Source organism: Typopeltis vanoorti, chromosome 16, assembly GCF_054136105.1.
Source record: "Typopeltis vanoorti isolate ZY-2024b chromosome 16, IOZ_Tvanoo_1.0, whole genome shotgun sequence".
NCBI lineage: Eukaryota > Metazoa > Arthropoda > Arachnida > Uropygi > Thelyphonidae > Typopeltis > Typopeltis vanoorti.
The window spans coordinates 39,688,319-39,713,002 of NC_143564.1; the positions used below are offsets into that span (position 1 = coordinate 39,688,319).

General features: G+C 36.5%; 1 protein-coding gene across 3 annotated transcripts in view; it reads left to right on the plus strand.

Moving 5' to 3' along the window:
- Nucleotides 1-24,684, plus strand: part of LOC150097965 (stromal interaction molecule homolog) — a 279,318-nt gene that overhangs the window by 248,531 nt on the left and 6,103 nt on the right. Inside the window, exon 13 of one of the 3 annotated variants that reach the window (XM_090406136.1) lies at nucleotides 16,853-17,014. In XM_090406136.1, the coding sequence (XP_090262262.1) occupies nucleotides 16,853-16,997 (145 nt within the window). In that variant the 3' untranslated portion in view covers nucleotides 16,998-17,014. Of the gene's footprint in view, nucleotides 1-6,939; nucleotides 8,096-8,791; nucleotides 8,901-16,852; nucleotides 17,015-24,684 lie in introns of those variants that run through there. The other 2 variants (XM_090406137.1, XM_090406135.1) reach the window with 2 other exon arrangements.

The window sequence follows — 24,684 nt, forward strand, 5'->3', positions numbered from 1 at the left end:
GAAGAATGTGGCTCCAAGCCGGTGATCCATATGTTAAAGTGGATCTGATGATTGATTTGTAAATCCATAGTTTGTTTTCGGTGCTAACTTGGCTTCTCCGGTTGAGACAAGAGTAGAGCTGGATAATTGCGGAATTGGCTTTATTGCAGATGTTACATCCTGAATGAAGAACTTTTAAAAGGAAACAATTCATTCAGGATTTAACAAGTCAGAAAAATCAGCTGAGAGAAAAAACTTGTACTCCAGCAGAAGAAATAAAGTACTAATTGTAAATAGAAATAGAATTACCTCCTTTTAGTAGAATTGTAAAAGAACTTTGTGTATAAATTAGTAATATATGAATGCATCATGTATACAATGAATGGGTAAATTAGATGTAAACAATAGTCCAAAGGTCACAGGCAGGCCTGAAGCATTGGCAATCTCGGAAAGCGACGCACATTCGTTTCCCAGAAGATGGTGCTAGAGATCTCGCGATGTGCCAAAATTCCTGTGGACAAAGAAAGTAGTGGGTGAGAAAAGATCGAAAAGTAAGAGGGCGCTATCGCAGTTAGTAGCAGGGTGCTAAAAAGGGGGGAAGTGAAGGGAGAATAAAAAGGGTTGCACCCCTTCCTCAAGGCTTTTTTTTGCCTATTTTGCTGGATGATGATTCAACTTCTCCCATGGACCAGAAGTTCCTGATGGTGTTTCTTGTCGATAATACGATATCGGACGGTGCGCCTTTCCCTTCAATGTCTGAATTTCTGCCAGTACTATAGCATGAGATGTCGGCATATGCTGTCTTCACTCCTTCGCTGAAAGTTCTGATGGATTAATATCGAGGATGTATCCTGTAGAAACGAGGATGGCCTGAAACAGATCAAGAATAGATGAGGGAAAAACGCCAGGTGCAGAGCATAGCTTAATCTGATGACCATAGTGACCCACCATGTGGACGCAGGCTTATGGCAGTATCTAGAGGTAATTCAAACAAAGAAGGACAGTTCAGACAGGCCTGGAGATCCTGCCCCAAGAAATGGTAAAGTACAGATTTTGTTGTATAATTACCCAGTCAGAAAAAGGGAAAGATCATTGTTGTGTAATAATAGAGTATGGACAGTATTTAAGAACTTTAAGTGATTATTTAGCAGTGGCTAATGTCCATAAGACAAATTGTCTGGTTATAGATGATTGTGACTAGTTTAATGTGCAAGACTAATATAGTAGGTAGAATATTAATTAGAAGTGTATAATGTGTATATTATGTGTGTTTAATCTCTAACTTAAAGAAGGATTTATTGTTCATGCATTAGAGTATTAATCAGTTTGATTTAGGAGATTGGTCTAAGTGTATGTGTCTTTAGATTCCAATAAATGTGTTTTTTCTTCTATACCTGAGTTTTGCCTGTGATATGAATCAAAACAGCCACTCATTAATCTGAATTATAGCGGTGGGGGGGGGGATTGAAAGAAAGGTATAACATGTTGTTATAGAGGTTATGACTGCAAACCAGAATTTACTTAGCCACAGTAAAGCATTTAATTTATGAGTTTACTCCCTGAATAAGAGTCCCCTCTATTCTAAGATGTTGGCTGGTGCAGCTTTAAAAAATAAATTTGTCAATATCTGAAGAGGAGACGGCCCCAGAAAGAAATTAGAGGATTCGTTTCTTTTAGCAAGGAATATCCTTTAACAGTCAGGTAAGCACATGAGTAAAATTAGGAATCGGCTAGAGATATAGAATTTGCTTTCCTTATAGAATGAACACGTAAGAAGTGATACAGATATTAGAGTCAGGGAAATTTTGAAAGTCTTGTAGTCATTGTAGAGAAGTAAATTCACGATTTTTTAGAAAGGAGTCAATGAGCTTAGTAAGGTATAGTGGAATGTTGGCCATGATTAATTTGTAGATAAGTCCTTTGTGCCAAACTTTATCAATGGCTTTGGCAATATCGAGAAAGATAGTTCCTGTATTTTGTCTCCAATTAAAGCCTGTTGTTATAAACTCTACTAATCTGTGGACTTGTTGAGTTGTGCTGTATGTGTTCAGTACAAAATCCGAACTGCTCTTTCGGAATAAGGCTTCTTTTATTCACCTCATCTTGCAAACGGTTGAGAATAATTTTTTTCGGCAATTTTCCCTAAGCATGACAAGAGGCTGATGGGCCTATAATTCTGAGAGAACTGTGGTGCTTTCCCCAACTTGTGAAAGAGAATTATATCTGCTTGTTTCCATCGAGTGGGAAAGTAACTGAATCTGAGCATTGCGTTTAAGATAGCTACCAGATGCATAACTGCTTTATGTGGAAGCGCCTGTCTAGTTTTGTTGGTAATCGCATCAGGTCCTGTAGCCTTTTTTGTTGTTGAGTTTCTTGATGATGATATAAACTTCCCTAAGTGAAGTATGACAAATATATTCAGGGCTGTTGGGATGATGTAGAGCGCAGCAAACATGTCGGTGGATTTTTTCGATGAAAAGCAAATCCGCATTTGTGTAGTTAGGACTACATTGTAGCTCCAGGGCATCTGCAAAAGCTTCAGCCTTCTCATTATCTCTATAGACTATGCCCCTTTCTCCATGGATTGGCTGTGTGTTGGAACGATCCGAGCGGAGAGCTTTAGCCAGTTTCCACAGTGAGTTATCCTTAGCTTTTAGGGAACATAGTTTTCTTTCCCACTGCTGATTCCTGTGGTCTTTGAGCGCATAGTGAACTAAATTGGTAGCCCTATTTAGCTCTTGACGATCCTGGGGAGATAATGTATTGTGATAACGGCATCTGATTTTATTTTTATTATGGATTAGATTTAGAATTTCTTCCGGGAGCAGGTTGGTTTGGGCTAGGGTGGTAACAGTGGAGGTTGCTGCCAAGCCAGCATGAATTGTATTTTCAAGATTATTGACTGCTGCATCGATTTCTTCATAGGAGAAGATAGTTGGTACTGAGCGTATAAGTGTGTGGAGTGTGACCTTGAGTTTGGTGAGGTTTGTGCGAGTCTGATTGGGGATGAGCTCTGGGTCCCCTCCTAGGCTTAGTAGTACTGGGTTGTGGTCAGAACTAAGGTCATTAATCACCTGTTGCTGAATATGATGAGAGGTGTTCTTGAAAATGGCTATATCCAGCACATCTGGTCTGTCTCGCAGTCCATAGTGCATTGGTTCAATTGGACCTGCATCAACGATGTTTCTTAGCATAGCGAAGTTGTAGAGAATCATCCCATTATTATTGAAACTTTTACTGTTCCATAAGGGATGTTTTGAATTAAGATCTCCCGTTACAATTGTTGCTTCATTAGTATTGAGCAGTTGAGAGAGGTCAGAGGGTAGGAGAGGTTTGCCAGAAACTGAGTATAGCTTTAGGCTACCTGTGTTATTGGTGAGGATTTCAATACCACTTACTTCCATATTTGTTGTAGTGATTTCCTTAATTTCGTTATAACGGATGTTTTTTTTTTTTTGATAAAGGTAGCTGGGCCACCACCTCTGGCATTGAGCCTGTCATTTCTGAGTAGAGAATAATATCTGAGTTTAGGGTTGTCGCAGGGCCGAAGGTGCGTCTCATTAATCAAAAGAATATCAATTCTAAAGCAGTGTGCAAATTCTTGTAGTTCGAGGAGTTTATTGCTGAGACCGTTGTCATTCCAGAATGCAATCTGTGGGAATTAATTGAGATAGTTCGATTATCCATTAAACATTGAGAATATGATTTGGGTATTTTTCAGGAACTTGATTGAGTCATTCTGATTAGGGTTGGTTTTGCTGAAAGAAGTTAACATCTCCCCTAAGGTAGCTGTTAGAATAGCAGTAGAGTTTTTGATTGCTTGTGGTGGGATTTGCCGGTTTTGTACTCGAGGTAACTGGTTCGGTGTACGACCTGTGAGTTGTAGTCAGTAGAGGGTTTTCTACTGCTGGAGGTGTTGAATGTTTCTGTGATGATGGAGCTCCTGATTCTTTAGCTTTCATAAGGTTAGTTGGGGGGAATGTTCAGCCTTTGTAGTTTGCCAGATGCGGCCCGCCACAATTTGTGCACTTAGCAGGAGTAGTGCATGGTTTGGAACAAGTATGAGTGGGGTGTTTATCTCTGCATTTAACACATCTGTACTCGGCTGTAGAGAGTTTCTGCACATGCCCGTATTTCTGGCATCGGTGGCATTGCCCTGCAGATGTTTTCCATCTGAGTGGCTCAGTCTTAATCACTAGATTGCAAACAGTTGTTAGATCATAGATTTCTCTCTGGTCCTTACTGATTTCAACTAGAACCAGGGGCACGGGACGTTTGTCTACCCGATACATTCGAAAAACTTTTATCGGCTCGAGGCCTTGTGATTTTAGGTCCGAGGCTATCTCTTCTGATGTTATAGTTTCTACTAGCCCTCTTATGACCACCTTTGAATTTTTCTTGCTCTTTAGCTGGAATGTGTGATATGGGATTTCCAATTCATCCATGTGTTTAGTAAGTCGACGGTAGTCCAATGCTCCTTCAGGTTGAATACGGACTCCTTCATCAGAGTTTTTAGCCGAAGTGAATTTAATTTCTGAGTTCTTCTTGACCTCCACAACTGTAGACCATCATCCTTTAGCATGTAGAATCACCAGTGGGACTTGCTCTTTGATCTGTGCAGCTGTGTCCATCGGCTGTAGCCACCATGTTTATCGGTGCTTCAGGCTCTATGGCTGTAGTCACCTTCCTGTGTTTGTTCCTGCTGACCACCTGGTAGTCATCAGAGTCTGAGGACTGAGTGTCTTCTGTTGAGGTATTTTCTCTGCTGTTGTCTTGAGAAGTTTTTATTTTTATTACGGATTAGATTTAGAATTTCTTCTGGGAGCAGGTTGGTTTGGTCAGGGAGGTTGGTAGTCTTCTGATTCAACTTCAGAGATCTGATGTATCTCTACTCTACCCGGCCATTTTGTATGAAGCAGATTTCCTACATGTTTGAAAACTGCAAGCAGTTGCTTAAAATTTAGATCATCATATGGTGTTAATGATTAGGCCTAACCTGTAATTTAGTGGGAGATTCGCATGCTTCAGGACCCACCTTGTCCCTTCTTTCCACCAAGTGTAGACCGGCAGTCGAAATCTCAATAATATGAGAGGCAGACGACTACTGACAGGCACTTGGCAGGGAACAGGAGAGGGCCTTGGGAAGATGCATTAAAGTCAAAATCTTACCTTGTAACCACGACAATATAATCAGCCCATCTAATTTGTGTTAATGTTGAATTGGATTTTAACAGTATTGATGCGAACACAGATTGATAAGAAAATAACTATTTATTAACTTAAAAGCTAATATTTCGCTAGTATTATATCCAGCATCTTGAGTGCACACAAACAAAGTTTGCTACAATAGCGAGACAACCACAATCCAGTGTAACAGCGGGACTAGCATAAGTAATTGCAGCGTGTAACACAAGACTAAAGTCCTAATTAGGCTCCATCTAAGTTTTAAAAAAAAAAAAAATTAATTTGGTCTTAGGATGACTGTCTCCCATATCTTTGGTAGATTTATACAGCCATGTTTGTTGAGGTTTGGAGTATGTTTTAAGGCTTCTGTTGGTTCCAAGAACAACCTCTCTGACTTGTAGAAGCTTCTGTGCAGTACTTTTGTTTTTTTCCAATCGATCCTGTGTGCCAGGATATCCAAAGCATAGTCTGCCAGACCCGACTTGCCATAGTAAAAGTGCCGGATATATTTTTTGTTTTCACTGAGGCGGATGTCCACAGTTCTTCCTGTCTGTCCGTAGTAGGCTCGATGACATGAACAGGGCACTTCATAGACTCCTGGATGTGATAAAGGAGTGAATCTGTCCTTAGGTGAGTGGATGAGAGTTGACAATTTCACGTAAGGTTTAAATACGGTGCACAGTTGGTGATATCTAGGGTGCTTTGTTAAGCACCCTAGATATCTTTTCAGATGTGCCTTTAATGTCTGTTAATGTGCCCATGAAGAGATATTTGAAGTTGAGCAAAAGTGTGATAAGTAGAGGTGTGAGAACTAGATTTTTCATTTGGATGGTTGTAAATGAATGGAATGGGTTTCCAGAGTTGGTAGCACTTTGTCTATTAATGGGTCCACAAAGAAATATGGAGGTATGATAGATTGTGTAGATAGTTAAGGTCTTCTGCATTGAGTCTTCAAACTCCATTGAGGTGCCTGTATAATAATATTTTTTTTTTATATTTCTTGAGGAAATCATTTAAACCTCTTTCTTTTCTCCTATAACCATTCCTTCTTTCTTTTCTGCACTGTATGTCGTTTTCTTGTGTCCAACTGTTCTACTCATATTACAGTGTATCGTACTATTCTGTATTCATTATGATTTGTGACTATGTGAATGACATCTCAACAGCTGAGTGTTGCAAGGAGCTGTTCAGTGATGACAGTGTGTGTGTTTCAGTGGTGCAATCAAAATGACTCCTCTTTTCAACTTCATATCTGTTTCATGTCATCAGTAGAAAAGTGTCTACAGGTATTTTAATTTCAATGAAATAGGAAGATATGTCTTACCAATTCTTCCTATTGCTGCTAAATGGAAAAAAACTGTTTCCATTGGCAATTTAACCAGGAGACATGGTTGGGCTTAACAGCCTCGCTGGTCATCTGTTAATAGTGAGATCACAGGTAGTGCTGCTACATTCTTTTTACAACAAACTATTGTTTTGATAAACAAAATCTCACCAACACAACATTAGTTGTACACACCTTTTTTTTTTTTTCTTTCAGTTTTAATTAACTAACAATAAACATCTTCTGTAAACAGAATTATGTAAAGAAGTTTAAATTAATTAGAACATCTTGCAATTTCTTTTAAATTTTGTAATTTAAATGATTATGCACTGCATTAATACAAAGTTATTTTAATTGGTCTTTTTCTGTTTGCCTTGTGTGTGTGTGAAATTTAACAAAATGTTCTCATTTTATTTATGTCTGCGTGTTTTTTGGCATTTTTATTACTTTAGTTCTCATGAAGATGCTACAATTAGTGAAAATCAGAAGAAAATGATTAAAAGTTTCAGTCATGATAATCCCACTTCTTCCCTTCAAGATATTCATGTATCAACCCAAAAATTATCCATGTCAGAATCCTGTCTTAATTTCCCTGACAACAGCCATCATCCATCAACTGCTACCTTAGGTCGATGGAGGAAATCAGGAACTACAAATACAATGTTACGTAATAGCCTAACTAACTCAACTTTAGGTGAAGAAAATTTAGCAGATTCAAATTCATTAAATGGAGATGAGGATCATAAAGAAAAGAAAAAGAGAACATTTTTGCCTCATTTGAAGAAACGTAAAGCAAAGACTTCTTGAATTATTCTTGCCTCTCTCTCGCTGAGTAAAAATTTTTATCACTTGTGGACATTATGATAGTAATTGTAATGAACATAAGTATGCACAATTGTAAATATATTTTTTTTAAACAATCAAGATAGTTTTATATGAAATGTTGTATAATTAATCTACATGGTATAATTTATATTTTTATCAAAAAATAAAAAATGATTTCATTTTTTAGCTTTGGATGAAAATATAAATTATATTTATATTTTGTATTTTCTAGATATTTTCAAGTTGTATTATAAACAGACTGAATTGTTTAAGAATATTTTCAAATGTAGCATATATTTAATGTGTAAAGTTTCATAATTTAACAGAAAGAGTAAAAGTGAGCTAGTAAGGTAAATGGTACATCTCATTTTTGTATATTATTATTTTTTTTTACATCTTTAAAAAAAAACAGCCTGCATTTTAAGTTCAGTATCTGAATTTTTTGAAACTTATAAACAGACTGAATTGTTTAAGAATATTTTCAAATGTAGCATATATTTGATGTGTAAAGTTTTATAATTTAACAGAAAGAGTAAAAGTGAGCTAGTAAGGTAAATGGTACATCTCATTTTTGTATATTATTATTTTTTTTTATATCTTTAAAAAAAAAAACAGCCTGCATTTTAAGTTCAGTATCTGAATTTTTTGAAATGGTAGTTAAAAGGTGACTAATTATAAATGTATAGTAAACTATGCATACTCATTAATTATACTGTAATATAGATGTTGAGTAAAGTTGTATATAAGCATAGAAACAGTTAACTTTTTAATGAGCATTTTATATTAAAGTTTCTTTATTAGTGCATTTATTACATAGTGTATTTTGTCTTTGTTTGAACCACCTGAAGAAAGAGGCAAGCTTTTCACCATAAATTACATTATTTGCTTTCATTTATAGAAAAATACATAAAATTTTCAAAATTTATTTCCAAGTGCTCATTCTTTGAGACTGGGTGTTTTTTTGTGCATCTTGAAATTTTGATGTTCATAATGCTGTCAGAAAAAAACTGTTCACCTAAGTCTCCTCCTCTTTCTCTTTTTGACATTAGGAGCAACATGAAACTTTAGTTTAGAAAAATCCAAGTTCCAACTGTTGGCTTTTTTTTTGGTTAAAAAGAGCATGCAGGAAATATATAAAATTTGGTATGGTTAACATGTTTGCATTAGTTGACACCTGCTTAATTTGATTGGGGGGGGGGGGGTGATAGAAAATAAAATCAGAAAAATGTAATAATATTATTATAATGATATGTTATTCTATAATAATAGAATAATAATAAATTTCTCACTTCTGAGATATTTTAATTCAATCCCCCCCCCCCCCTTCATCTTTGAAATGTGCTGATTTTAAATGTAATAATTAGAAATATTATTCATGTTTAATATTCAACAAGGATAATTATCAATTTTTCTTTATTTTTATTTTTGAATTTTTAAAATTGTTTTTATATTCTCTTAACCCTCCGTCTACTAATTTAGATTCTTCAGTTCAGTGGCTATGTGGGAATTCAGCAGCAGCACTTCATTCTAAACACACTGTTATGAAATTGTATAGACATTCAAGTGTTTCACAAACGTTTTATTTTTCCAAACTTCTGTAAGCCATACTTCTTATAAATGATCAGATTAAAATAAAAAATTGGACTGGCTCAACAGATATTTTTAAAGATTTCAAATAGCAAATTTCAATAAAATTCATCTAGTCAATCTTGGAATAACTTATATAGCTTACAAATCTACTAATATTTTGTGAATTGTGTTAAAAAAAACTTGAATGACTCTTCTGTCTTGATGAAGTCATGGGTAAAATTAGATGCTAAACCACTTATTGTCAGCATGCCGTGATAATGATAGCAGCTGCATTAATGGCTTCATTCAGTATGGGAAGTAGCCACCACTGGGAGATATACAGCTGTTGTCTTCCTGACATATCAAACAATATGTCAGGAAGCCAGCATGTTCATTAAGAAAAATCACCATCATGACTTTGCTGACAGCCATATTCCTGTTTAGTGGTATGCTTATCAGGAAGCTTCTTTCTTTCTCAAGCCTGCATTGTAGATGTTCATATATTTATGGAAAATTGAATTTGCCATTAAATTCATATAAATATTCTAGTCATTTTCTTTGGCTAGTTATGGAGTTCCTTCCTGTATGTAGTTTTAAGAGAGAGAATATCAGAATATCCAGCAAGCTTAGTTGTAACATTCAGAACAGCAGTGTGCTATTTTTAGTAGGAGTACTTTGTCATTATCTATTATTATCTCACCCCTTTGACTGTCTATCATACACATATCTTGTATGTATTTGTGATAGATGCATTCCTGTCTGCTAGGTTACATACTTTTTCCTTCAAAAGAAATTTCACAAAAGTTATTTTCTCTGTAGAATTGCAAAACAATAAATAATTCTATTGTGTATATATCTAACTTCAAAGACAATTATATGGCCATTCTAGAAATTAAAGAGAATTACAGACTTGAACAAGAAAGTGACAAATATATCATACTCTAAATCTCATAATTTGTTCAATTTCTCTGAGGAATATCAAATAGTACACCGAGAATCATAGCTAAGAATATGATTTTTGGTATTATTCCACAAAAATATCACATAGGATGAGAACCTGTTTTTATTTATAGAATTGGATAGAGGAAATGGCTACTCAGTGATGCTGTTGGACTTTGCAAAGGCATTTGACAGGATTCCACATAAACTGTATTGCGTAAATTGGAGCAAATGGGGATGGATCTGAATCTGGTGATTTGAATTAGAGAAAGGTTGATGGACAGATTCCAAAGTGTAGTTTATGGATGAGTTGAGTCCAGGAGAAGGCAGGTGACCATTGATGTATTAAAAGGCTCAATTCTTGGTCCTCTGCTGCTTAATTTGTACATCAATAATGTAGGAAATGATTTGGCAAGAAATAACTGGGAAGAGCAATGGTAAATAAAGGTGTTAGAGATCCTGCTGGATGACTGAAATAGACCACCAGAATGGGCAAAGGTAAATGGCTACCAGTTTAATGTGTCCAAGTGTAAAGTGATGCAGTTAGGGAAGAACTTACAAGCTGTATACTGTATTGATGGAACTGAATTGCAAGGCCAGGGGCTTGGGTAGCATTGTAGACAGGGAGAGTTTAGAGTGCCTGTTGCAGAGGTAGCAAAAACAGCACAGCAGGTTATGTGATTATTGAAGAACACTCTAACAAGCAGGGATAAAGAAGTTATTGTTCCCCTATGTAAGACTTTAAAATGCCACCTCTGGACTTTTGGATGAAGAAGTGGTGCAGAGGGTCTAGAGGTGAGTGACAACAATTGTGGCAAGTCTATGGAATTCTCTCCATGAGAATAGATTGATGGTCTGTGGGCTGGAGAAACTGGCTGACACAAAGATGAGACATGGTGGAAGCATATAAGTTTATTAAAGGGGTTTATAGGGTTGACACTGAAGGCTTTATTTCAGTATGCATCAGGAAGGGAGAGAACTAGGGATCATCTGTGGAAACTGTAAGAGAGAGTGTAACCAGGGTGTGTTGCACTACATTTTTTGCTTGGATTATGGTGAATGGGTTGCCAGAGGCACTTGTGAGTGCTTCATCATTTAATAAGTTTTAAGGTATTGTGCGAATAATGGATATCCTGCAATGGGACTGCTAACTTCATGGAGATTACCTATATAATTATAGTAATAATACCAAGATTTTGACCAAGTGACTGAGGCACTTTTTAGTGTAAAGAATTAAAAAGAGCATGTTGAGCAAATCAGACTTACTAATTCAAATGCTGTATTTTCTATATTAGGTGCACTTATGGGTGGTACCAGTAATCTACAATCCATATCAAGAATTACTTGCAGTCACAACTTTTCTTATTATGATCTAGTGGAGAGGCCTATTTCCATAATAGAATAGAGCCTAATAATAGCATCATGATGAATGAATACTGAAAAGCTTATTCAGTTAAATCATACGTGGTATTGTGCTGCATGCAGTTCAATGAGAGAAAAGTTCAACCTTAAAACTAAGCTATTTCAAATCAGAAAAATTTTAACAAACCCACTCATTCCATTCTGATTACCAAAATATTAATAAATATACTTTCAGATAACTTTTAGAAATCTGCAGGCTGCTTTATTCCACTGGAGAGAAATTGAAAATAAAAATAATCTAGGCAACCTCAGATTATTGATACTTGCATCTGAAAAGCATAAAAAGGATGGAGTGTATGTATAGGTATAAACAATATGTTTTTATTGCTGAACAGTCCAAGTGCTGTATACCTTGGCACATTCCAATTATCTGATGATGTGAATATGTGCCAGAGGTTAGGAACCGAATCGGCTACGTAAATTCCATTGCATGCAGTTTTCTGTTGATTCACACACACACACACACTGACTTATTCATGGTGTCATGTCTGTGAAATGGAGATCATCTGATGTGAAATGAGATAATTGCAGTTCTCCAGGTGCATCTTGTGCATCTCCACTTTATGACTACCTAATTGCACATTTAGTTCAATCAGCTACATATCTCCCCTTCCTCAACATATTGTCTTAGAATAAATATATCTTGCTGTGAAATAGTGATACAAAATTAATAACGGGAAAAAAACTCACGTACAAAGATTATTTAATAGTATAATTTTCGCCTGTGTGTCACAGGCATCTTCAGTACATATTAAGCTCAAATTAATAACTGACAATTCCAAAAAGCACCACCTAAGTAGCTGGTGTATGATAACTAAAAAGGTCAATAAATTTTCTAAAAATAAAAAAATTAATACAATAAAAAGTTGGGAAAGATTAGCTGATTTGTAAAGTACTATCTCCCATAAAGGGGATAGATGTAAGCCATCGGATCTGTTTAAGTTAGGAGAATGAAGTAGAGTTTCACATGTTTCTTTAAAAAGGCATCCCATAAGGAATTGACTTTTGTGAAGAACTCTTGTCTTTCTCCAATGAACTCTATGTCTAGTGAAGATGGCATGTTCTGCAAGTCCAGACTTTTCAGGTTTAAAGTATTCAATATAAGATTGGTATTCTTCTAGCCGAATAGAGGCAGATCTTCCCATTTGTCCGAAATAAGATAATCCACAAGAGCACGGAATCTGGTAGACACCTGGATGATTAAGATGTGGAAGCTTGTCCTTAGGAGAAGTGAGAAAGGTGGAGATTTTTCTAAATGGTCGAAAGGCAACAAAAATATTCAGTGGTTTTAAAACTTTTGCTATACGTTCACTGATGCCTTGTACATAAGGGATAGGAATGTGTGTTATTTCTTCTGTGTTTGAAGAAGAAGACATATTAAAACTACTCGAAGTTCTTTTAATGAAGCAATTCTTATAACCATTAGATAGGAAGGAAGAAGTTATAAATTGTAGTTCTTTCTGTAAAAGATCGTCTGAAGAACAAAAGGAGTGGGCCCGATGAACCAGTGTTTTGATAGTTCTTGACTGGGATGGTGATGAGATTCCGCATGGATATAATGGCCTGTATGAGTCTTCTTTCTATAAACTAAGAAATGTAGGTTACCATCTGGTTGGCAAAGAATTAGAAGATCTAAAAAGGCTAACTGCTTATTTGATTCTACTTCTCGGGTAAGCTTGATCCTGTATTGATATTGACCTTTTTAGTTATCTTACACCAGCTACTTAGGTGGCGCTTTTTGGAATTGTCATTGTTTAATTTGAGCTTAATATGTACTGAAGATGCCTATGACACACAGGCGAAAATTATACTATTAAATAATCTTTGTACGTGAGTTTTTTTCCGTTATTAATTTTGTATCAATCATGGTATACCTCTTTTAAAACTTGTGAAATTGCATTTACAGAAATTGCCTCCTAAATTGACATATCATCATTACTTTTGTCTGAAGCTTTGCTCAATTTCCTTTACTCATAGTTCAGTGATCATGACTGAAATAACCCCCTGTAAAATTTTTGTACTGAAGTGACATCTGGTTTTTTTTTTTTTTTTTTTGCAATATTACTCCAATAATATTGGAGTAATATTATTGATTTATTAGTTCGATATGATATGCTAGCCAAAGCTAGAATCGCTGGACAGTGTGTGTAGGATCTAATTTATTGAGTGTGGGCTGTTAGTTTACTGAACATACATACACTGGGCAGTTCTCAAATGAGAATTTCTTGACGTCTGCTTAACATATAACGTTCATTGCGGAAATTTAACATCTGCTGTTGATGAATTCTAATAGTGATTTCGTGATCATACGTAATTGAGAAGCTTTGTTAAAGAACATTTGTAAATTGAATGATTTGGCAGTGTTTTAGAATGCCAAATAATCAAGAAGTTTGAAAGAATGTGTTTTAGCAATTCAAGTATTAGCAAACATCCATAGGCCTTGGGCAGGGCTGGTTTAACATGGTAAGCAGACGATGCGGTGCATCGGGGCACTGAAGTGAGTGGAAAAAATAAAATAAAAACCCATTTTAATATTAGTGTTTATTAAATGTGGATATGCACTAAATATATTTTAATAAATACTGCGCCTTTCAATAACATTTAGCAAAAACTTCAAGTTGTTTTTCGCTATATGTAGTATAAGGAGGTGGAGAGGATCCAGAGACGAGTGACCACGATAATAGCAGGACTATGGAATGAACCTTATGAGAACAGGTAGATAAAATGGAATAACATTTCGAAGGTGTAAGCGACAGCTACGTCACTCATTCCAGCTGGATATGTGACGCGTTACAATGATGATAATAATTAAACTAAAACAACTTGCGAGAGACAAATTAATGTAGTGATTGAACTCGCAGGAAATGTTTTATTCACCAGAATCAGGGTCCTCGATGTGCTGACCTTTCTTGTACAACAAATTGCATCTGGTGTGTGACATGCTCTACAGCTGAATGTAAGGAGTCGGATTGGATGTTTATAACAGCCCGTTTTATGTTCTCTTTCAAGACATGCAAATTGGGAATGCCACCCACGTACACCACAGATTACTGTTACTGTCTCTTCTTGCACTGTTTTCCGTTCTCTGCCAGGTCTAACTCCTAGTGATCCAGTTTCTTCAAACTTCTTAATCATAGCTCTCAGTGCTACAGCTGACATAGACCTGTATGCAGGTTATGAAGTCTTCTAAATTCCTGATGGGAATTTAGAAGACTACAGCATTGCACACTGAAGCAAGGTAGGATTCATAATTGAGCACAATTCGTTAGTCATTCGAATAACTGCCTGAACGCTCCCAATCCCTTTTTAAGCGGAATTGGTGGCGCTGCTGTCATATTCACAGTAAAATTTGCATTATCCTTTTTACTTGTTTATTGCAAATATATTTGATTGCTTTCTTATTATTCGGCTCCGCCAGCGCCAAAATTTTCCCTATCGGCGACTTTTCGTGCTAAATCTTTTTTTCGCGGAATTCATCTACCCATGCCTTCGAAAGTCTAAATATAAAATGTCTCATTCCGTGTATTAGTTTTAGCTACAGATACCTCCAAAGAGGGAAAGTTAAATTATGGCCACCCTGTATATTTGCTTGTAATATTTAATTTTATCATCAACAATCCTATACAGCTGTCTTATTTTGGATAAAAAATAAAAATCCATCTTATAGCACTTAGGAGGGCAAAGCACGCTAGCAGCACTGTGTTTACCACAGTGTCATATTGCTACGCTCGCAAGCATATGCACGTCATAGTGAGATGCTTAGTGTTTGTAGTACTTATCGTGTTTACTCCGTCTCTTAAGTATTTGGACATTACAATTAAAGGATTTAATTGTAATGTCCAAAAATTGTAAATCCATTCTTTTAATTACAATTAAAGGAATGGATTTTATTTTTAAGTAATTTTGAATTATACTAAACTATAATTTTTTCGATAATAAACAATATTTTTTCATGTTTAATTTTTTTTTAAATTTTTACCATAATTTTGATATTTTATCCAAACACGCATACACTGTACTTACAGTGTGTATGTATATATTTCGAAAGTTGCAACACCCCCACGAGCTGCCACTGCTTCCTTTAGTAAACCCATGCTGTTCCCTGCAGAGTATAGAATGCTTGTCTACCCATTTCTGTATGCGAGTTCTTACCAACTTCTCGAATATCTTCACTACCACACCAGAGATACTAATAGGTTGGTAGTTAGACACAGTTTTTGCAGTACCCTTGTGCAATGGAACTATCATACATTCCTTCCATTCCTGTGGTATCATTCCTGAGCTGAGACTCAAGTTATACAAATGTGTGAAAGGCCTAGCCACTTCAGCTGAACATTCCTTTAACTAATGGGCAGATATTCCATCTATCCCCATTGACAAATTCTTATCCAGGTTATGCAAGAGCTTTTCAACCTCATTTTCATGAACCTCGAACTCTTCATCCAACGTAGCAGTAGCACTGTGCATCATGCTACATACACCTGGTTGATATATCTTAGCAAAGTGAGCACTCATTAACTGAACAATCTCCTTAGCTTCCGACACTCGTGTACCATCTGCATTCAATATATTCTTCCACACTCTTTCTTTTGCTTGCGGCATAACGATAAAATTCTTTTGGATTGCCTTTAGCTTGCATGGCCAATTTCTTTTCATACTCTGTTTTAGCTTTTCTCACAATTCTCGCTACTTTTCTGGCCTGAGCGTGATATATTTCATAACTTCTCTCACGATATTGTGGATCTCTTGCTTAATAGGGCTGCACATACATTTCACTCCCAACCTATTTATGCTTTTGAACACTACGGATACATTGAGATAAAACCTCATTTAAGCACTTTTTCAAAGATTCCCATGCATTGCTGACATTTTTTCAATTCAGTAACTGATACTATGGGACCAAAAGATAGTATTCTTCTAAGTTGATCATAATTTTTAGCTTTGTAGTTCAGCATGTAGCCTGTTTTAATCGGAGCTTCAATACAAGTAGATACTTCCCAAGAACAGCATGATCACTGTCACCAATTGGTGGCAAAATATCCATATTCTTGACAGAGATCCCTTCTGATGCTATAAGCAAATCCAATACTCTTTGACCTCGAGTTCCTTCTTTCACATGCTGCTTGAGAAAGTTGTCTGGCAACAATTCAATAAATGCCTGTTCTTTCTTATCATGAGATTTATCTTCTACCCAATCAATGTTTGGAAAATTAAAGTTACTCATAATGATCATTCGCTTGGTACCCATAAGGCTAAATTGGCAATGCATTGATTCGTCCCCTACAACTGAGCTGATGGGTCTGTGGCACCTCACCATATATTTCATTCTGTTAACCTCCTCCACTTCACACCCAGTGTTGGTGCCAGGTTATTTTGCGCCCTAGGCAAAGTTTACAAGTGCGCCCCTTATTTCATGAACTAAAATGTTTCTAATTGACATTAAACAAAATAAAATTGTCTTTCAGGTTAAATTAATAGGGCTTTTTTTATTTTATTTTTTAATTAATTTTAAAATACTCTGTTATAATTCATTTACAAAAAAAAAAAAAGTTATAACATACCGAAATTTAATATTTTAAAGTGTTTTTAATTATTATTTGACACCTCCAGGGAGTCCAAAGACTCATCGAGGCAGAGTGTACCAACAGCATCGAACGATTGGCCCTTTCCAACTACTAACCGCGCTCAAAGTTACTTAACTGAGCCATTAGTAGCAGAGGCTCTACCAATCGACCAACCTTTGCCGGCATATTAAGTGACTTTTAAATAACGGTAAGTTCAAATCATTTAGGTAAGGAACAAAAGAACCAAGAGTTAAATAGTAAAATAGTGTGATGGATAAGGAAAAAGAATCGATACCTAAATCATATATCACTATTTAATTTTGATATTTTAGTAAAGTATGAATGAAGCATAGCTTGAAGTTTTGGGCCCCTTCATGGCTTTCGCCCTAGGCCTAGTATGCCTAAATGGTAGCGTCGGCCCTGTTCATAGACTCAAACACATCGCTATATGGGACACTGTACCATCATTGTTTCCTTACATTTCTCCCATAACTGGATTTAAGTCATCTGATATCATTAATAGCACTCCTCCTCTCTAATGTAATATTTAAGTGACGAAAGTATGTAAGGATCTCTTATTTTGTCCTGACATTAAAAATTGTACGATAAAAGGAGAAAACAAAAATAAAAATAATTGCTATATTTTTAGTCTATCCAATATAACTAAAAGGCCAGTTACTCAGCATAGAACAAGGAACTGCATGTATTGTTACAGGCAACTGAGACGTAGCTATGATCGCAAGATAATCTGGTTAAGTGTTCTCTTCAGCGCGAAGGATTATCGCACCTTCTAATGCACATTATGGCCAAATTTATCTATGTTCTTTAAACAGATAGTGTGCATCGTATCTATATTTTCTGGATGTATATAGATGTCCTGACCAGTTGGGAAGTTAATATATGTATTTTTCAAAATGCACAATTTTTACATAAAAATATGTGTTTGGATTATTTAACCTTTAAATTTTAAGTACATTTTTAAAAAAAAGTAAGGAGCACTCAACTTAAAATTGCATTGGGGTGCCAGAACCCCTAGAGCCGGCAATGCATGTCACATTCGCACCTGGATGCCTACTGTTCCCTTATTCTCTGGCGGGAACTAGCTTTTAGCGTATGTATGCGGTCAGTGCCGGATTTTACGTATAAGCTAAAAAAGCTACAGCTTAGGGCCTCGCAATCTGCCGGGGCCTCAAATAAAAAAAAACAAAAAGACCAGCTGATGTAATTTAAAACAGTAGGGGGCCTCTGGGATTTGTATAGCTTAGGGCCTCAGCAAGTCTAAATTCGGCCCTGTATGCGGTTTATGCGTCGAGCCTCATTTTCACAAAGCTTTAGTTCCATCCAGACACTTAAACGCAATTAGCATTTAAGTGTCTGCATGATATAGAATATATGAAACGGAATTCCAACTGATTTCAAGTTTTATATATACAGTATATATATATATATATATATATATATATATATATATATATATATATTCATTTTCCTTTTCATAAAATTGAGCGCTTTCTGTATCCAATGTATTTTAAACAGCTGTTACACATATTGTCTGGAACTGAAAACTTGAAAGCATCTGTTAAGAAAAATGTGTTTTTTATTTAGCAGCTATGTTTATTGAAAAAATAAATCTATTCTTTTTGCATGCGTGAACACAGTCTGCGGAGCAGAGTGTGTTTCCATTAAGAATGTCGTTATACCAGGTATACGAAACCTTAGAGACGAAAAACGCCTGAAGTGACAATATTCTGTCACTTCAGGCCTTTTTCGTCTCTAAGGTTTCGACTCATCAAATGTATGGTTCCACTTTGATGCAGAAACACAAATATCAAATCTATTTGCCCTGTTATTCCTAATCTGCTTCATAGCGCCATGCACTTTTTTAAAACAGTACAATAGATAATTAGTTGAGATTTTCAGTATATTATTCAAGACATCTATATATATTTACATCAGAATTTTGTAGTAAATGTATATGTAAATAAATGTGCCTAAATGTAAATGTATATAAATGTTAACAAATGTAAATATAAAGGAAAAAAATTCTGAGAATTTCTTTGTTGTTTAACAGAAAACATCAAGAATAAAATTTTTCTCAATGCATTGAATTAAAAAGAAAACATGAAATATTTGCGGTAAAATACGTTTAAAATCTTTTAAAACTCGGTCTATTTCATCTGTGACAATTTTATGAGCTTTATTAAGCTGTATTCCCGGCGGCTTAGGAACACTTTGGCATTGGAGCAGTTGCCAAGGGCGCCAGTGGTATGATATGTTGTATTGCAACTTTCAAACTATAAAAGGCATCAATTACGGATTTGCCTAAAGAGGTAAAAGTCTACCTCCGCTGTTGAGCGTTTCACACACTCAGATCATCTAATGAGTGGTAATCTCAGTGTGCTCTGTATTGTATTAATAGTTCAAGAGAATGGGGGTTTAATAGCTTGCTAAATTCAACTATGAAACACAGTCGTTTTTAGAACAGTATGATAGGTTTCATAAGTTTACTCTGTATAGAAAGAATTGACCAATGGTAATAAACATGTACAGTATTATATTATACAGAGAGGTTACAAGAATACGATCATCTGCATTGGATTGCCTTAGCTTGCACTACTTAAACGAACATGACCGCTGCCCAATCGTCCGTATATTCACCATTTATTAGTGCATTTGATAAGGTTTCACTGGCCTGACAGCTGTTTCAAACTGGTTGGTTCTCCTAGGAGACCACTGTATAAATAAAGGGTCTTATCCAAATACTAGGCGATTCCTCACCCCTTCCAGTAGTGAGTTAAATGATCACTCTAAACTCACCGAGTGAGGGTCATTCAGTGAGTATAGAGTGATCGTTTAACTCAGTAACAAGCTTACTCTACCACTGAGCCTGTCATTGAGTAGAACCACGGCTGAGTTAAATTATCCTTTGTGTCACTCATTGTTTGGTGATCCACGGGATCGCCAGAGTTTTTGGAGAGGAACGATGCACATAACAAAGCTTTCAAGCATTAGTTTTCTCCGAGATGGCCACTTCAGTAAATGTCTTCATCTGGGATATAAGCGGTTCTTCTCGGTGGTATGGAAATTTATCGCTGATGAATAGAACCGCCGTTGAGTGGTGAATTAAATGAACCTTCAGGCCACTTGTTGAGGTTAGAGCGATCTGATGGATCGTCTAAGTTTTGGAGAAGACCCTTTATTTATACAGTGGTCTCACAGGAGACTTCTTAAGAGAGCAGAAGATGAAAACTTCAAAGTAAGGATGTGATTCAGAGAAGGGAATGCTCCTTCAGCTGTCTTTTACAAAAGGGGAATCTGGACCGCTACAGAGAAGAAAACCATTAAGGAAATCATGCTACAGGGAAACAAAGTAGGAAAACTCAGAAATTTCTAGAGGCTTTTATTTATTGACCACTAAGCAACCTCCTCGGATTAGCAAGCAGATATCGTTCAAGGTATATGGTACATGCTAAGTTTGCCGACTGATCTTCAGATAATCCACAACAGCTCTCTAATAGCAGGTGAAATCAAACTAGCAGATAAAGCAGTGCAGGCCAAGAAACGTTCCGTGCCAGACGGCCTGGGAATAGAATTTTATGGAGCAGCATGAAACCCCTTCTTACTCATGCCAATTCGGTTCTTTAATAATTTCTTCCAGACTGGGGACATACCAGCAGACTTCACCAAGAGTTACACAATATTCCTTCCCAAGCAAGACAGAGATGACAGAATAGTAGGCAATAATTTGTAGTCCATGACTTACATGGACTACAAATTATTCATAAGAATAAACCAGTTTGATAGTAAGCAGATACATATCAGATCCTATGCCACTTTACAAAGGAGTATGTCAAGATTGTCCTTCGGCACTACGTTTCTCTCGGGCATTAGAACCGTTTCGGAAATGGGTGAAAAATATCCCCATTATAAGCGGATACCACTACTATCGCCAGGGCCGGTTTTATCATTAGGCGAACCTGGGCAATCGCCTATGGCTGCAAAGACTTCGAGGCGCTAGATTTTGCTATAAAGTTCGGGGCAAAATTACAACCCTCGAAAAAAATTAGTTAAAACCTTGATTATTAATAAAAAAAAAATGAAATAAGTCAAGCAGTCCTGGTGTTCGCTGATGATCCTATATTATTTTCGCCTTTCTCTATTTCTTCCACTCCCCTGCTCTTTGTATACTTAACCTCAAGTGCAGAGATTTTTCCTCCTTCTGGAACATAAATAACATAAAAAAAATTTTTTTTAAGGTTCATAATGATATTACTTTTATAAATATCCACATGTGTAGGTGTACGTGTGCTTGTGTAAGTATGACAAAATATATATAGAGAGACAATGTATAGGAGCGCCTAGATTTTCTTTGCCTAGGGGCATATGATACTCTCGGACCGTCCCTGACTATCGCCTATGCATATGATCTGTTCTGTACCTTCAGAGATAGCATTTCTATGAACACTTTCTTTAACATAATCCATCCCTCAGTAGAAAGCAGGAGACTTGAGACCAAAGCTAATAAAATCAAGATATTAATCCCAATGACAGATTCTATAAATACCCTAGGAGTACTATTCCTGGTAGCTCAAACACTGTGACAACAGTAGACATGACCAGCAAGAGCAAAATCACTTTACGTGAATGAGACATATCAGTCTTCTCTTCTTTTCAGCAAGAGCCACTGCCATCAAAATTGTGGTCATCTCTGCACTACAACACGTCATCCATCTTACAGATATAATGAAATATACAGAAGCTGATCTGTACAAGCCCTTACTCCATTTCTTTTGCAATCGTCGCGACCAAGAAGTGGAGCAAGAATTTAAAGCTTTAGCATTAACCTCTCCATTACTTACAAGGCGAATTTGACTTCCCAGGTATCATATATCCTTCTTTACTAACACCATTTCTTTTAGAATCATTGCAAACAAGAGTGTAGAGCTTCAACATCAACTTCTCCATTGCTTACAAGGCAGATTTAATTTCCCAGTTACCACATATGGCTTCTTTACTAACACTATTACAATGATTAAGGAAATTCACTTCTCTCATCTTAGCCATCATCTCATCAAGTGCTTCCTAGGGTATTCTCTTTCTCACTTCAGTGTAAAACCGCAAAAGTTGTTATCTCATAACAAATTCTCGAATACTATAAGACCACAGGTCATCTTCTTAGACACACATCAGTCAAAGGAATGAATCTGTATCTCCAAAATCCAAACATGTGTACTCAAAAAACTCAAAAACCTTCCAATTTCATAATCGCCTAGCACCGAATTTGAATCTGGACATGGGACTGTTTTCAAGTAATCACCCTTCAAGGTAAGACCTGTCCTGGAGTGTTCAGACTGACAGCACAACTTTTTGCATATGTGGACAGCTTAGAACAGTTAATCCCACCTTTTATTACTGCCATCTAATAAGATGTATTTCGTTTCGTATTAGTACGGCTCTACGTGTTCCCAGGTTGAGAGTAGAGGAAGTCCTATTTCTTCAGATTCCCCCAACAATCACTAGCAAAATAAAAATCATCTTACTAATTGAAGAAGTCAAGTACCATTTATGGACAATCCGGCAGTGGGATGCACAAAAATCCAGCAAGCAAGTTATAGTCTACGATAATTAGATCTTTCTACAGCCTTACCTCGAAATTTCTGCCTTTAGAACGGTAACTTTTCCAGAACTCTCAGTTCATAAAGCATTGGTGCACGTCACCACTATTATGTAGGTTAAGAAATGAGAGAATTCAAATTTATCTGACGCTTCGAACTACCTTTAGTAGCCTCAGATCCAACAATAATCCAATGAGTAATATAATGTCCTTCGAGGGAGAGGGGAAGGGAGTCCTGTGAAACCCTGGGTATAGAAATAGAAGGACAAGACAAAGGTGGGTGAGCCTCGAGAAGGCTCATGCCATGATATGGACTTAACCTATTCCCTTCTCTTTTTCCTTCAGGTTTTCAGGAGCAGCATGCAGACCATGACAATTCAGATATCAAGAGGTTGGAATTAACCTATGACTGATACTTTATTCCTGGGGTCTTGGTTTGGACATTGATGTTCTTTTGAACAAAGTGAATTGCCTCGTCTCTGAGGAGAATCAACCATTTCAAAACAGCTGTTAGACCAGTGAAACTATTATCAAATGCACTAATAAAAGGCGAATATACGGACGCTTGGCAGTGGTCATGTTATTTTTAGTAGAGCAAGCAAGTCAACTCCGATGCCATAGCGTGCACTACTTAAAATAACCTGAGCGCTTATGAGGATTGTATTTTCGTAAGCTATCAGGTCAAATTAAGAGAATTTTCATAGTTTCTTCAAACATTCGGCTTTAAAATATGTTGGATCTTTAATATCCACTATTCCTATGTAATTTATTATAGATTTACTTGGCTTGTGACTTCATTTTACTTTTAAAAAGGCGCCATAATTTAAATTTTTTCATTTTTTAATTCTCCCAACGCATGGATCGTTTGGATTCATTTAAGTGCCAACAATCCGGAGCAATCCGTGACCATTTCAGACCTATTTTCCTATAGTGATTACTGTAAGTAACTGCGTGGTTTTCCTTATACATGTTGTGCATCCATCGGCATGCCTTTAAGCACTATATCCTAAAAATCAGCAATTAATGACGAGCATTTCCCCCCCGTCTGTTTGATATATAGGGATCAGTGGCGGCCCGTGAAGTTTTAAGTGGGGGTGTTGCCTATTTATTAATAAATTGGTTACTAATTAGGAAAAAAAAGAATTTTTTTTAAAAATTATTTTGTATAGGCAGTACCCCCACTTAAAACTTTACTGGCCGCCACTAATAGGGATTATAAAAATTAAGATATTTTTGAAACGAAGTGCTTGGTTATTGGCGCCTTCTTTCAATGTCCATTTTCAGTAAAATATCATGTTACTAGCACCCTTCTGCACCGTCCCATCCATATCGTTCCTGGCTGTGCATAACGATATATCTTTTAGCCTTGAAGTTGTTTTCCTGAACTGTATATAAACAAAATATCACACATAGCAGTCGAAGTTTCTCATGATATTATGTGTGATACAACACAAGTTAACGAAATAATTTAGTTAGGAAGGATGAACATGGATTTATTTGCCAAGCAGCACATTCGTTTGCAGCATCTTGACTAAATACGTGTGTACGTAGTTAAACTCTGCACTACATATTAATAACAAACATGTTTAATTATTGTTAAGCTAGCACTTCGTTTGTAAAAAGACATCGGTAGAGAACACTGCTTAAGTCAGCATGGTGAATACGTTGCAGCGAAATGAATAATAATTATCGTATGATGATACACGGCCATGAGTCCCCTTTACGGGGAGGTACCGCACCATCTCAGCCCCCCACATTTTATCCGGGCTCGGAACCGGCATTGCTGACGAATCAGGCCTATGGCTGGGTTAATATTCCTGACTGTAGTCCGTGTGTGTTTGCCTGCTTGCGTGATGAAAAGCCCCAGATAACTGGAGGGAAAAAACTGCTTTCCACGTCCAGCTAACTTGGCTATGGCTGAGGAAAATCCTTAAGCTCCTCACGTCGCCGACGGGAATCGAACCTAGGCCACTCCTTCCCTAGGCAGATGGTTGCGAAGCGCAAAGTCACTACGCTAACCGCGTACATGTGAAGGAAGTTTGATTTTACAATTGTGGAATGTTCCCCCCCCCCTCAAAAAACATATTTTTTTTGGGGGGGGGGAGATAAAAGAACATGTAATTGCTTGATGTGATAGCCAGAAAAAAGAAAACATCAGGGAAACAAATGTCGATTCTCCTGAGATTCATTTACCATAAATTAACATTTTTCTAAACTTTTTTTATTTTTTCCTCTAATTCTTTCGAACCCAGCAGAGTGAGCAG